At 37.9% G+C, this 14,590-nt stretch overlaps 1 protein-coding gene across 2 annotated transcripts; it reads left to right on the forward strand.

The window, feature by feature from the left end:
* The first annotated feature begins 749 nt into the window (after positions 1-749).
* On the forward strand, positions 750-14,260 carry fbxo25 (F-box protein 25). Of its 2 annotated transcripts, XM_020632911.3 has the most exons (11): positions 750-887; positions 1,699-1,831; positions 7,295-7,398; positions 7,761-7,810; positions 7,933-8,025; positions 8,114-8,207; positions 9,170-9,354; positions 9,750-9,932; positions 10,351-10,494; positions 11,335-11,361; positions 13,312-14,260. In XM_020632911.3, the coding sequence occupies exons 2-11, from the start codon at positions 1,704-1,706 to the stop codon at positions 13,399-13,401; spliced, it is 1,098 nt and encodes a 365-aa protein (XP_020488567.1). In that variant the 5' UTR covers positions 750-887; positions 1,699-1,703; the 3' UTR covers positions 13,402-14,260. The 2 variants fall into 2 exon arrangements, with proteins under 2 accessions (XP_020488567.1, XP_020488568.1); XM_020632912.3 differs by lacking the exon at positions 11,335-11,361 and having other exon boundaries at positions 751-887.
* The last annotated feature ends 330 nt before the right edge of the window (positions 14,261-14,590 follow it).

A 14,590-nucleotide genomic window follows, 5' to 3' on the forward strand; every position in this document is an offset into this window, starting at 1 on the left:
CAGTGGATAGAGTGAGAAATCAGGGAGACAGTAGGGTATGACATGCAGGAAAGGAGCCACAGGTGGGATTCGAGCCTGGGTCGCCCGCTTGGAGGAGCAAAGCCTCCATACATGGGGGGCGCACACTAACCACTGCGCCACCAGCACCCCTGAAAATACATTTTAAAGTAAATGTTAAATACTGGAATACGGATGTATTGTCCTGAACTAAAAGTGCCAATCTTTTATAGGCTATATGTAGTAAAAAAAAAAGAATTTAAATAGGCTAGTTTAAGATTTCAAAATAATGTCAAACTCCATAAGCATTGGAGGTAGCCTACTTCTCAGCTTTGTGAAACATACTGTTAACACTTCAGACATTTCAGCCTGGCTTGAACTTGCTCATGTTTTGACATGGGCAGAGAATTCATGAAAGGCAAAAATGCTTATGTGACTATTGAACTAAGAAACAATATGACAGAGATGTCATTCATGTATTATCCTTATAAAGCACTTAAACTCTATCATCACATCTGTGTTCGTTTCGGCCACAGCATCATCATCAGTCACACACAGATGTCCTGTGGTTTTGTTCCCATCCTCCATCACAAAAGCAAAACAGAAGTACATGTGCGCAGGCTACTGTCACGTGTACAAGAAAGCCCCAACAAAACAGAAGGGATGAAAAAAAGAACATGAGTGACGGCCACGGCCAGCCAATCAGCGACGCAACACTGGGTAGCAACAAGATAAATACTGGCGATTTGTCCAATCAGAAACAGCAGGGGCGTGGGCGAAAGCTTGGGTCCGCACTGTGTGTTTACTTCCGTCAATATTTCCATCAAAGCAGGCAGGAGAGACAAGAAAAAGAAGCGAAGACGGAGGATACAACAAGGGAGTCGCTTTTGGTAGGCTGTAGACATTTAGCACTCGTTTAATGTTAAGATGCGGTCGTTTATTTTCTTCATATGGTGATTTTTGTTCGTAGATCCAAGTGACATCTTTTCTGTTTCCCATTTTGGACCTAAAAAAACAACAACTATTTTTTCTAACGCTGTTGTTTTTATCATGTAAATGCGTCCTAGTCATCATGTCAGTTGTGTTATTTGAGCAATTTGGCCTCCTATGTTATTTTAACTTCTCAATGTCAACAATAGGAGTAAAGAGCAGTTGTTGTCAGACAATAACCTGTTATGTTATAGCCTGTGTAGTTTTGTCCTTGACTGCTTAAGGCCATAGCATAGACCATAGGTTGTTTTTTTTTTGTCTTAAGTAAAACAGGAATGAACACTTGTGTTTTAATTTGATATTTTACTGTATTTAAAGCATTGTAGTATTTAGAAAATGTCAGTATATTTTGTTGAACCCGTGTTATTTAAATGCACCGATGTTTCATCTGGTGCAATTTCATAAAACCTGTTCACTTAGGCCTATAAAAGTGTTCACTCAAACTGACACAGGACTCAAGTGGTGTCTTGGATGAAGCTTTAACCCATTTTTAAGATGGGATAATTAATTCAAGCATGTCGAATCTAGTTTTTGAAAATTTGAATATTAATTTGAATTTGTAACCCTTTAGTTCATGTTTGAACTAAATACGCTGTTTCAGTATTAATTGATGGCTACATCTCTCACTACAATATACAGCATGTCATAATTGTCTAATTTCCTCTCCAAGCAGCTCAAAGATAAAAACATGCATCTTGTCCCCTTCCTCAGGTAAAATGCCTTTCTTAGGCCAAGACTGGAGGTCACCAGGATTGAGCTGGACAAAGACCGAACATGGCTGGAAGAGGATTGTCTTCTATGGACACGAGTTGGATGATGACAACAGAGAAATAGAGTTGACAGAGTAAGAAACATTTTTCACCCATTATCATGTTTAGCTTCCTTTTTAATCGCTCTTTTCACTGTTACTGCCCATGCCAAACTCTATAAATGTAATGAGTCAGTGCTTTTCCAAGTAATATTTGGTTTTACTTGGCCATACGTGCATCATTTTAATTACATAGTTCAGTGTACTAAAAGTACAAGACCATTTTTTTCCCCCTTAAGTTGTGTTTCTATCTGGAGCTTAATCAGATGCTTTGTCAAATATATTCCAGGGCTGGACAACAATTCAATGCAGCATTCTTTTGACTTTAATTCTGATTAAGACTTTTTTTAAATTACATTTAATCTCACTTGTATTTTTTGACTTAAAAATCCAAAATATTGTGGCGTCACAACATTGTGCACATCTATACTTCCCTCCCATAGTATTTTTCCTTACTCTAAAAAGACAAAAAATGTGCATATAATATTCTCAAGGAACTTAAAAACAATATTTTGTATGGGTATCTGAGCTAATCAGCTGGAGGTTGTTAAGGATCTTACCATAGTTAACAAACACAACCAGGACATCACAACTCCTGGTGTGTGAGCACTGACTAGTGATGACTAGAAGTTAGATGTTTTGACAATGGATATGGTGAGCTAGAATGTGTGTTAATACCTGGGTGCAAACCAAACACACTTACTGATACCCCTACACCCATTCTAATAGACCATCAGAATCTGAGGGCTGACCTTTGCTATGCTTAACAGATCCAGGCAAACAAGTGACAGTGACAATAACAATCTTAAACTTCTTAAACCAAATTGCATGAATAAGCCGTTGTGTCTCAGCATCAAATGAAAAATTATTCAGCTGACTCTTATCACCACCAAGGCAGAGAGTCTTTGATGCGGTGATTTGCATCCCACAATTGCAGCCTGCTGTTGCCAAAGGGGCGTTGTGGCAACAGACAGCCAGAGTATAGGGTCCGTTTTAGACTTTAAGAAGGTATTTTTACATGAGACCTACTTGTCAGTGTAACCTGTTCAGCATGTCAACAGTATCACAGTGAAAGACGTGTTTGATTCGAAATGTCTAACGTTTTACCCGATCTAGACAAGAGTCTGAAGTATTGAGGTCAGGTATTGTTTGAGGGAACTGAGGTGAACGTCTTCTGCAAATCATTACCTCGAGGCAATATCAGATAAGGCGTTAATATGTTTTTAACACAAAGTGTAAAAAAGAAGTTTTGGTAAAGCCTTGATAAACAGAATTATACCTGATGTCTCTAATGAACAAAGCTCCACTCCATAGTTCCATTTCCCCACGACAGGAGAGTCGGGGGGAAACAAGAGCGCATTAGGGCACAAACTCTAAAATTTAAAAACACAGTAGTTTGCCTATTCATAGTTTTGATGTAAAAAAAGCATCATTAAGGACTCAAATGTCTCTATAGGGAAATTAGATTTTAACCCAGTGAATAAAAAACAAACATACTCCATGAAAACAAATAACAACACAACATACAACAGCTGCAATTCCATGTATTCGTTTCTGTATAAATAAACACCTTTTGTTCAGTATTTAGATGTTCATGGACAGTATATATCTCCTGGAGTTACTCTTGGATGATTGCAACACATGAAACATGTGACTCTATCACGGGTATTGTTGCTTAAAGTTGTGAATTGAATGTTAACATCAGTTCATCTGTCCCTCTGAAAGGCGTCTAGCTGTTTTAGAGACTTAAATGGCCTATGTTTGTTGAAAGAGTCAAACTAAAAACAAGTTCTGCTATTTCAGTCTGTCTGCTTTGTATTACATGCCACTGTGGGCAGTCTGGGTACCTCCCAGCTGGAGAGCTCTCTGTTATCAGCAGGAAACATGTCCTGTTTGAAGTATGCCATCTAGAAGTCTCACAAAAGAAAAGGAGGTTCCCGTTCTTATTGACCCTCTCATTCTATTTTTACTTTATGTAGTAGCTTTTTGGGGGTTTGTGTCATTTACTGTGTTTGTTTGTTTATTATGTACACTGAAAGAATATCTTCTCTTAGCATATTCTGTCCTCTTTGCATTTATCCTCCTACCTTTCAAAGTTTGGATTAAAAATCTAATTTCCCTTTTCCATGAAATCAGGGCTAGACTAAAGATTTTTTTTTTTAGATATTTTGTCTCTGAATACATCAAATATGACAGTTCTTTACAGATGACGTTATCTGGTGTTACTGCTAGTAACCAAGAGCTTAACAGTGCATCATTACAAATATATTTAATAGACAAAGGTATATTTTAAAGGGCTACAACCTACATTCAGCCAGAGTCCTTTTTACTTAGATTCTCAAGTTGAACCATGTGCCTAACCTCTCTAACTTCATAGGGTTCAAGGGTCACCCTTTTAATATGAAAAATTAGGATAGAAGACTCGTAAAAGAAAAAGCAGGCAGCTATCCAATCAGTGTTAATGTGCCCATGATGCTATACCATGAAATAAAGTGTAAGCAGAAATAACAGCAAAACAGGGTGGCTCATTTAGTTTGTAATGACTAGAGCATTGGAGTACATCAGACATTATAAAAATAAAATACAAATTATAGTAATCAAAAATGATCATTCCTGGCTAATTGTAATTGGAAATAGAAATATCAGTAAGTAAAGGATTTGTAATTGAAGTAGGTCAACTTGTGAGTGTGTGTCCAGTGAAAGCAGCAACACCTTTGTGTAAGCACAAGTGCTCAGCAGTGTTTGTCTGATATAGCCATCTGTTGATGAGCAGGCCTGACTTTCACTGTGAGTGACATGCTGGTGTCCTGCACTGGTCATCACGGGGTTAACAGTAGAATCTCTGCACCAGCGTGCGATATCTCCCTCACGTCACTGAGTCCCCCTTTCTATTGATCAGCCAGCAAACATTACTCACAGCCCCACATTAGCTTGTCAGCAGTTTTTTCTCTAAAAAGTACGGGACACGGCATCAGACAATAACTTGTGACATCATCTGTTCGGATTGGCCGCTCTCCAAACAAAGCTCACTCAGAAAGGCCCGTGACATCATTCCATGGAGGTACACTTGGCAGAAAGAAAGGAGAGCTTTATGATGGTCAGTGTACCAGTGGCATAGTACACAGTGTGTAACAAAAGAAGTTTAGATTCATCTCTTAATGTCCGAAAAGGGACTAAATTGTTCATCTGACTTGCACTTGAAAAGTATGTAAGGAATGGAACTTCAATTAATTTCCCGCAATAATTAAGAGATGTGAAATAGCTACATTTCAGGCAGGTACATTTGTTTTCTCCCTTGTTCATAGCTTTCTACACAACTTCTTTGGCTCATGTATTTCAGGATTTAAACATGCACAAATCCCTGTGAACATCCCTGCTGTTGTTTGATGTCTTTTATTGGCTCTGTGGAGGTTGATGCTACACATGCACTGGGTGTAAAAGAGCCAGGCTACTGCTCTTCCTCCTTGTAATTCACTGTGGCAGATTGCTGGGCTTGCATGTGTGTTTGTGTGTATGCCCGAACAATTGGATAAACGGATAGAGACCAGGGATTACTGTTTAGCACATTCACCCTGTTGACGTCGCAGTCAGACAAGAAAAGACGCGCATTCACTTATGCTGGAGTAACATTCATTTGCTGATGTAAATACTTCATCTGGCCACAGAAAGCTCATAAAACAAACACAGCCCTTCTTCATTAGGATACATTTTGTGTTGTATGCATACTCATAAAGCAGATTTCCGTATCTACCTTTTCTTTATCTGATTAAATCTCACATTTGAAGGTGGGAAGCTGTTGAGGGATTGTTGCCCTTCTAGTGAAGTCTGCAAATAGTTTGGGCACCATGTGCTGATAGCTTTATTACCTCATCATCAACAACAAAAAATATCATTATCATTTACTGTGCTGATCATTTTCCTGATAAGTCTTTTTAATATAAAGGTCAGAAATCAGTCCAATATGCCCATTGTAATGGCTTTGAGTCAAAAGAAAGGAACTGAAATGTGTTGTTTTATCTGACCCATATTAAAACACTCTGTCATGATGCTTTTGATGTCTTGGGTGAAGCACTTTGAATTGCCTTGTTGTTGAAATGTGCTATATAAATAAACTTGCCTTGCCTTGCCTTGAGGTATTAAAGTATTGCCATGTACGCAAAGAATAGCATCATTTCATCACTTGTGAATTCAGGATCCTTCAGATGTTGGATCATTTTGACTCAAATAAAAAAAAAACATTACCCCAATGGTTCCCAGTTTACTGTTAAATAGACTGATTGTTTAAGCATTAAACAACTGTGCTCTCAGTGAAACTCCTTGTTAAGCTTTAGCACAACAACCGCAAATATTGACAAATAATCTGCATTAAAAAAACTATTAGTCAAATGCATGTTTACAAATATTTATAATATTTCACATCTCAAATATTAGATTGAATAGTGTTAATAGAAGTAGTTTGGTATCAGTCCCACTGCTTGTTACATATTTTGAAGGTATTCTTTTTCACTATAATCATCTGACCAAAATATTTTGCCCCTGGAGTTGGTAGTTCTGCCAGTCTGCTGCTGAACGTCAGCCAAGAGATTATGAATGCATGGAGAATCAATAACCAGCCATCCACCGCTTCGATCTGCCAGTTAAAGGTCAGAAGAGAATGGATAGCTGTAGAGAAACAAGTGAAGCTTGTCATGGAATATCATTTTACTGGCTTGTTTATTTGGGAGAAAAAAAAACATACATTCACAGACCCTCATAAACACATTCTGGAGTTAACATTTATCCATTATATTAACATGTGCTCACAAATGTAATGCTTTCAGTTGTGTTTCTGTTGCAGTTGAGCCAATTTAAGCCTCCCATGTCAAGATATGTCAACTCGAGGCCAAAAAAGATCTACATAAATAAAGATCTATCTTATCAGTTATGAGGAGATCACTTGTCAAACATGCAGGCCAGAGAAATGCTGCCAGAAATAACAGAGATCAGATTAAATCTGTTAATGTTTTGCAAGTTTACTGAGAAAACAGTGTCAGTTATTTTGTCTCTAGTATCGTATTAGTTCCATCTGTGGTCATTCTTACATTATAAAGCCACTTGAAATAATTTTCAGTTAAAATGTTGTCTGTTCTGAATATAACATCTCTCTTTGCCTGCTTATGATCCTGATTGGTCCAGAAATACAGCAGCTAGTTTATGAACTGGAATACATTATGTATCTTCTTATTGACTCTCTGTGCCGTTAAGAGATGCTTCTAATGTTCAAGTGAAACATTTGCTGGTCCTGTAAAGCCAAACACACTGCACCACATTAACTGCTGAGACCCCAGCAGGTACCTCTACAAAGTGATATATACAGGACATATAGATAAAGTCACAGGACGCTTCAGCAGAGCTTAATCTGTGGTGTGTTATGAAACGTATCACAGATGCATTAGTAACACTTTCATGAAATGTTATTAGCATATTCCACCTATGCTTCTTCTTCTTCTCTCTAAACAGGCTCTGCAGTGACAACAAAGAGAATCTGTTTGTTGGGGATGTGTGTGAGCTCGCCACCACAAAGAGGAAAAAGGACTTCTACAACAACAACACCAAATCTCAGTGTGAGTTTCATTAACACATGATCCCTGTTCTGGCTTTGTGAAGAGCTTATGGTTCAAAAATTAAAGGCGCTTTGTTCAAAAATGAACTAAGCAGAAACACTTGTAGCAAAAAGTCATAATTTCCGACGGGGGCCGCCACATATTGAAAACTTAGGGTCAATTTCAGCAGTTCAGGATGTAATGCTTAGTAGTGCTCTGCGTCTCCACAGATAGGCTCTAAGCAGTGAACTCTTTGGTGCGATATAAGTGAATACATTATCTGTATTTTAGCACTTCAGTACAATTTGAATGGAGCTGTACCCTGCTTGTGGTCACAAACACCCCTAACACTTCTTCTTCGATGTGTTTGTTTTCTCCTTCAGTTGTTTTCAGGGATAAATGGATCTATGTGCAGAAAGGAAGCACAAAAGAGGTGAGTGCTGCAGCTGTTACTAGATGTATTCCAGGAGATTACGATTTACGTTATTGCAGTTGATGAAACGAGGCCTTTTTTTTTAATGTAATTGTTTTCTGTTATTTTTAATGTTAACACAGCGACATGGATACTGCACGCTCGGTGAAGCCCTCAACCGTTTAGACTTTTCCAGTGCCATTCAGGACTTGAGAAGATTCAATTATGTTGCAAAGGTGAGCAATAACTTTTCAAATGAGGATCCTTTTGAAACTATTGAGCGACGACTCCTCTAACATGTCTTACTCTCTTGCTTTCCAAAAGCTCTTTCAGCTAATAGCCAGGTCCCAGCTGACTTCTTTGAGTGGAGCTGCCCAGAAAAACTATTTCAACATACTGGAGAAGATTGTACGAAAGGGTAAGAATACAAAGATAGACCAGGTGTACATTTTTGAGCTTGTCATTTTAACTCGGACTCTAATAAAGCCTCATGTTGTGTAAGTTCAAATTTTCAACAGAAGGAACGTTTCATTGCTAGATTGGGAGATTCTGAGCAATCAGATAATTTGTTTATAGACTATTTAGAAACATAAGTGTTACTGCAATGAATGTCCAACCGCAAAACCTGTAGGACCAGTGTGTTCGGTCATTATGGGGTTGTTTTGCCTGGTGCAGAACTAGTCTGCCACATTTATGAGGTGAAACTCCCTCTAAATCATCAACTGTATCTATTCTAAATTTCTATCATTTTTCCCTTTTGTGATCTTTGGGTCTGAAACATAACCGGTCTGTTAGGGGGTTCATTAGTCTATAAGCAGGTATTTTGGAAGTGGTTAGATGTGTTTGTATTATGTTGGTTTTGTTTTATTGCAGCATATGTTTTTTTTCTTTTTATCATCAGAATTTGTATCTAAATCTTTTACTGCTTCTATTGTTTGAATTTATTTTACTGCTTTGTGTCCATTTAAGGCTTTAGCTTTTTTTGTTTCTCATTTTATAACTTCTACCCCACCATATTGTTTCTATTTCTAATTGTTTTTATTTCTTATTTTTTCTATCTTTATACAATTCTCTTATTTTATTTTATAGTTTGTATCCCCCCCTTATTGTTTCCATCTCTTTATTTCCTATTGTTGTATTTCTTTGAACTGCTTATTTATCGTCTTACAATTTATATAGCTGGGTTCCTGTGGTACCTGGGTTATTATTATGTTACCTGGGTTCTTAAAGTGTTTGGGTTACTGATGTTGGCTGGGTTGTGTTTGGGTTCGTTAACTGTTGCTTGCCAACGTGTCAAAGCACTTTGTAAACCCTTGTTTTTTAAAGTGACACACAAATAAAGTTATTATTAACTGTTTGTTTTTTAAATGTCACTTCTAGTTCTAGAGGACCAGTACAACCCACGCCTTGTCAAGCAGCTGCTGCAGGACCTGAGCTCCACCCTGCACAGTCTGACCATCCATGTAGGCAGGTGTGTCCTCGTGGGCAACGTCAACATCTGGCTGTGTCGACTGGAGACCATTCTCAAGTGGCAGCAACAGCTCAACAACCTGCAGATCCCAAAGGTAGACCGTGTTCTGCTGTTTGCTTGTGTAGTTTTATTGGACTGGGTGTTTGTTTGTGTGATTTTTCATTGCATGTAACTTAAGCCAAAACTTATTACAGCTTGTGCAAGCCTAAAAACACCTGCAGTCCATGTTCAGTTTGATGTGTGTAAAAGTGCAGTAGATATGCATTTACTGCTCATGCTTGTAAGCCAATTTTCATAAGAGAAACATGAAACAAGGAAGGGGAAAAATTCCTTTTTTAGTTTAAACTGATCATTTAATGATCTACTGTGTTTGAATCACAACCACATCCCCAGTGGAAAACTGCAACATTTCACCTTTTGTTACCATTAGATATATTTTTCACTAACAAGCGCTTCATTTAAAATATTGTCTCTTTGTTTTCTTCCCAGCAAATCTGTGATGGCATGTCATTCAATGACTTACCGCTATACATGCAGAACCAGATCCTCTGCAAGTTATCTGATGCCTATGACATCATTAACCTCGGACAGGCCACGCCCACTCTGCATTGCCTCAGTGAGAACAGGGTGCTGTGGAAGAAACTCTGCCACTTCCACTTCTCAGACAAACAGGTAAGAGAGAGCAGATTTAGTATGTTAGGCATAAATTAGGACAAAGTCTTGGTTTAATAATTATTTTAAAATGTATGTTTCAAGTGTATTTAAAACTTGATTTTTAGTTAAGCATTTAAGGAGATTGCTGTTCCACCAGGCTGCTAAGTAGTTTACCTTTTGACCACTAGATGGCAGCATCGTCCCGAGTTGATCATCTTTCACAGTAATCACCATTTCCTTCGCTCTCTCTCAAACGCAGACATGCGCACACACACACACACAGGCAAACATACACACATTCACACACAGAATTGGTGTTAATGAGTAATTGCCCTTAATTATAGCTAATACCACTTTGTGCCAGTTATAATTACATTCATGTCCCCTGTGTTTGAATTGTGTTTTAACTCTTATTTTTCCTTCCATCTGTTGGCAGTACTGTAGGAATCTGGTCCTTACAAAGAGCGGTGTGGTGGACTGGAAGCTGATGTACTTCACTCTGCAGAAACATTATCCAATGAAGGAGCAGTACGGCGACACCTTGCACTTTTGCAAACACTGTAGCATCCTCTTCTGGAAGGTAAAAAAAAAACCCACATCTAACAACATGCTTCAGCCTTTTGGAGAACGTTTGTGCAAAGTCAAATTAACCTGTGCCTTTGAAATAGATGTTTTTTTTTTTAACAGTCCTGATAACTGTCCAGAGATCAGAAATGAAAATCAGATCAAGTATCAAGTTTGCAAAAGGACACGCTGTGTATCCTTGGCCAACGAGACAAAACATCCGTTATCTTTAGTTAGACATGAGAAAAGTCTCAGTGACACTCTTGTTCAGTCACACATTCTTTCTCACACTCTCTGTGTTAACACTGCGTTAAATAGCGTCATCAGGATCTAATCCAAAAAATTGAAATGAATACATTGAGGCTGCTGAAAAAGAAAAAAGCCTCAAATTCACTTTTCCAACTCAGTAACATTAGATAAAATACCTGTTTAAACTTCAATCCACTGTAAAAGTTGTCAACGCCCATAACCACTGATGGTATTACGTGCTTAATCCTTTTGATTCCGAATATATTCATGATTTTAACTTAAACTCTCTTACATGTAGGGATCAGTGGTCAAATAATGAACCTTAAATCTGATCTTACGCCATGTGTAAGATGTAATTCTAAAGGGTGTGAGTTTATAACTTCCAGGTAACACTTGTATTTATAAAAACTAACTACACTAGGCTGATAAATCACACGGCTTCTACAGTATCCCGCTCCTTGCGATCCTTTACCACCCACAATCTTGTTATCCTCATGCTCTTGGTCCCTATTCTTCTGTAACCTCTGCCCTCTCTGCATCCCTCCTTTCGCTTGTCTCCCCTCTTCCTGCCTCCTCTCCTGGTTCTGTTCCTCCCTGATTCCTTAAGGATCGCCACCTGGCTTTGTTATTCAAGGTACTTTCTGTCCCACCATTCCTTTGTGTTACTACAGTGGCCAGTCCGTCTCCATTTACTCAGATTATCTGATCTATAACTCGTCTTTTTCCTTGTGATAAGCCTTTCCTTTCAATGTTCTCTGTTTCACCTGATCACTATGTGTTGCTCGAAGTGTGTTTAGGAAACAGTGAAACGCTCTGCGGACTTTTTAATGGTGTTTAACCTCATTCTTAGAAAAGGTTATTGTCTGCTCACACATTCCACTGAATGATTAATTCATGTCTTTAAAGTCATTTAGGTTAACACAAATCTTTGTCTCTGTATATCTATACAACCAGGTTGCAACAGCTGTTTTGAAGTGCATCTGTAATGTGTACAAAGTCCTTCAGTTCTTCAGTACCAAATTAGGGTTTGCTAGAGGCAATGTTACATCTTAGCAAGCAAAGATCTACTGTAAGTCATGCTTTTACTTTGAATTTGGCTATTAATAATTTAAAATTTAAGAAAGCCAATAAAAGAATAATTCTCGACCACCACTCTGTCAATATGTTTATTTTTCTCTACCAAATAAGTAAATAGATAGATAGATGCTTATTACATTTCTGTGTAAAATGTAATCATTCAAATATGTAGAGGAAGTAGTATTTCAAAAAAACAAAAATTGAGAGGGATATATAGACAACCCACCAACACCATCCTTATTGTGGAGTAGTAATATTGTTACAATTATGTTACAATGTTACAATTCACTTAGCAGACGCTTTTAGCCAAAAAGACATCAATCAGAGAGTAAATACAACACTAATCCATTCATACACCGACACCGAAGCGGCGGGAGCAATGCAGGGTTAAGTGTCTTGCCCAAGGACACGTCAGACATGTTGCTCAGCTGGGGATCGAACCCTCGACCTACTTAGAGGCGACGACTCTACCAACTGAGCCACAGCCGCCCTTCACTCGGGGTTCTTGGGTTCTTTTTAGTCAAACATTGTAAGTCGGATTCTTCGTTTAAAAGTACAATGTGTCAGTTTAAGATGCAATTTAAAGGACCTCTGACACATCCTTCAAGTTTCTAGTGCTCTTGTTTGTTTCAAGAGCTTACAATCAGCAGTGGTCTGCTGTAATGTTTAAAGGCATATATGCCCTTTTATTTAATAAGGTTAAAGCCTCTTTAAAGGTTAAAGATTACCATGTCTGTTTCAACGTGACCAGGCCAGAGAGTAGCATCAAAATTCTTACATCACAAACCTAACCAATTCAAACAAATACATCTGTCAATATTACATCATAGTGAACCCAGTATCCTGTTCAAATGCAGTATTAGGTATAGGACAGAAATCCAAAAGCTGAAAAAAAGAAAAGAAAAACAAGGGTACTATTTTCTCAATCCTTTTGAGATAAACACAAATTCCCCCATTTTACTCACCTTGGATGATTAGAGGTCCTTCTGTATGTGTCCTGCATTCTTTTTCCTGGATGTGTTCTAACTCTGGGAACCTAGATTATTGTTAGAGCTTGTTTTTAACACATGTATATACACAGTTTTTATTTTGTCTTCTTTTAACCTGGAATACCAAAGTCAGCTGGGATACAGAGATAGCAACTTAGCAGTAATAAAGTGATGACATAACAAAAGGTATAATGTTTTACACATGCAGTTTTTGTAGGTGCTGGCTGAAGTTGAGTGAAGGTGAAAACAAGTGACAGAAATCAAGGGGTTATTTTCCAGATGGGAGGAAAGGGGAAAAAAGTATCTGCATCAAAGCAAGATTTTGAATTCAGCAATCTGATTTCACTCTGCGTAAATCATGTTTTGCGTCATAACATCTTCAAGTTCAGACTAACAGCTGATGCAACCAGCTCCAGTGTCCTTCATCAAGTAGCTGTCTATGAACTGTATGTGTCACTGCTCCACCTGTTTCCTGACCCGACCTCTTTTTAACAATGTATTTGTTTGCTGTGTTTCAGGACTGTGGCCATCCCTGCACAGCCAACGACCCCGACAGCTGCCTCATGCCCATCTCTCCACAGCACTTTATCGACCTCTTCAAGTTCTAAACCTTCGTCATTTTTTTCTTCAAGCTAAGTGGCCGTTTACCTCCGCTCTTGAGTCCGAGAGTGCGTACGAGACCTTGATGTCACCTTTACCCAAATACAAAGGGCTTGAAATGAAAGAGATAACTTTTCTATGTTTTAATTTCCTTACGCACAAATGTTTCCAAGATTTACCGTACATGTTTGTTGCTTTTATGAATGTTATTAATGGGTGAAATGTAAAAGGAACTTCGTTGTTTTCCTGCTTTTCCTCTTGCAGTAAAAAAAAAAAGTTCATTTCTGACGGGACAGAAAAAAATATGTTAATGTTATATGAATATATGAAAGGATTTCAATGTAAAAGATGTTGTAGAGTGTTTATGATAGGAAAGTGATGTTACATAAGGTGTAAGAGGGGTTGTTGTTGTTTTTTACAGATAAGGTCAAAAATTACAGTTTGGAGTTATAAAATTATGTTGAAGGTTTATTTATAGCGTTAAAACTATTCTGCTCTTTTTGTTTCGGTGTTTATTTCCTGCAATAACTGAATGCATGTCCTGTTTTTGTTGAGTCCCTGTTTACATGATTTATGTTGTCCTTTGTGTACTCTTGTTGTGCTCTGTATACAATGGAAGTATGGACATCAAGAAAATAATGTAGAACTCCCTTAACTGTACAAGTTTTATCAGCCATCTGGTGTCCAACCTGTCAAATAACAGAAAAAAAGAAAGGGGAAATGTAAACTTTGGGATGGGAAAAAAAAGTTTTGTACCCTTCCTTCAACTTTTGTAATATTCTTATGCTGTCCCGATACTCTTGATGGTACTATAATGACTTTACCGGGACGTGACCTACTTATACAAAAATTAAATCTTTCTATAAACCTGTGTCTCGTCTTCATTTCATGTTGCATCTTGGGAGAAGTCTTATCCTTCGTATACAGAAGTTTCTACTCCTTGGATTTGGCTACAAATGTCTGTCCACCAAAAACAGCAAGGATATGTTTTTGTTTGTCTTTGAAAATTGGAGCAAAGGTATGTGATTAATATCACAAGATATTCCAGCTCTGATGTAGCAGTCTCATGTTTTATAAATGTAGTTAAATAAGAAAGTAAAATGATGTTCACAGGTCTACATTTTTGGAAAAACGTGTAAAAATAAAAGGAAGGTTATAGAAGTGTAAGGCAAAGTGTTCTTTCCTGAGCTTTACTTT

Source organism: Labrus bergylta, chromosome 15 (genome assembly GCF_963930695.1).
Source record: "Labrus bergylta chromosome 15, fLabBer1.1, whole genome shotgun sequence".
Taxonomy (NCBI): domain Eukaryota; kingdom Metazoa; phylum Chordata; class Actinopteri; order Labriformes; family Labridae; genus Labrus; species Labrus bergylta.

Bases quoted from the DNA above. Each gene is read 5' to 3' on its own strand.
- fbxo25 (XM_020632911.3), top strand. From the start codon at position 1,704: ATGCCTTTCTTAGGCCAAGACTGGAGGTCACCAGGATTGAGCTGGACA. The intron at 9,355-9,749 runs GTAGACCGTGTT...TTTTCTTCCCAG, and splicing joins ACAACCTGCAGATCCCAAAG to CAAATCTGTGATGGCATGTC. The intron at 11,362-13,311 runs GTACTTTCTGTC...GCTGTGTTTCAG, and splicing joins ACCTGGCTTTGTTATTCAAG to GACTGTGGCCATCCCTGCAC.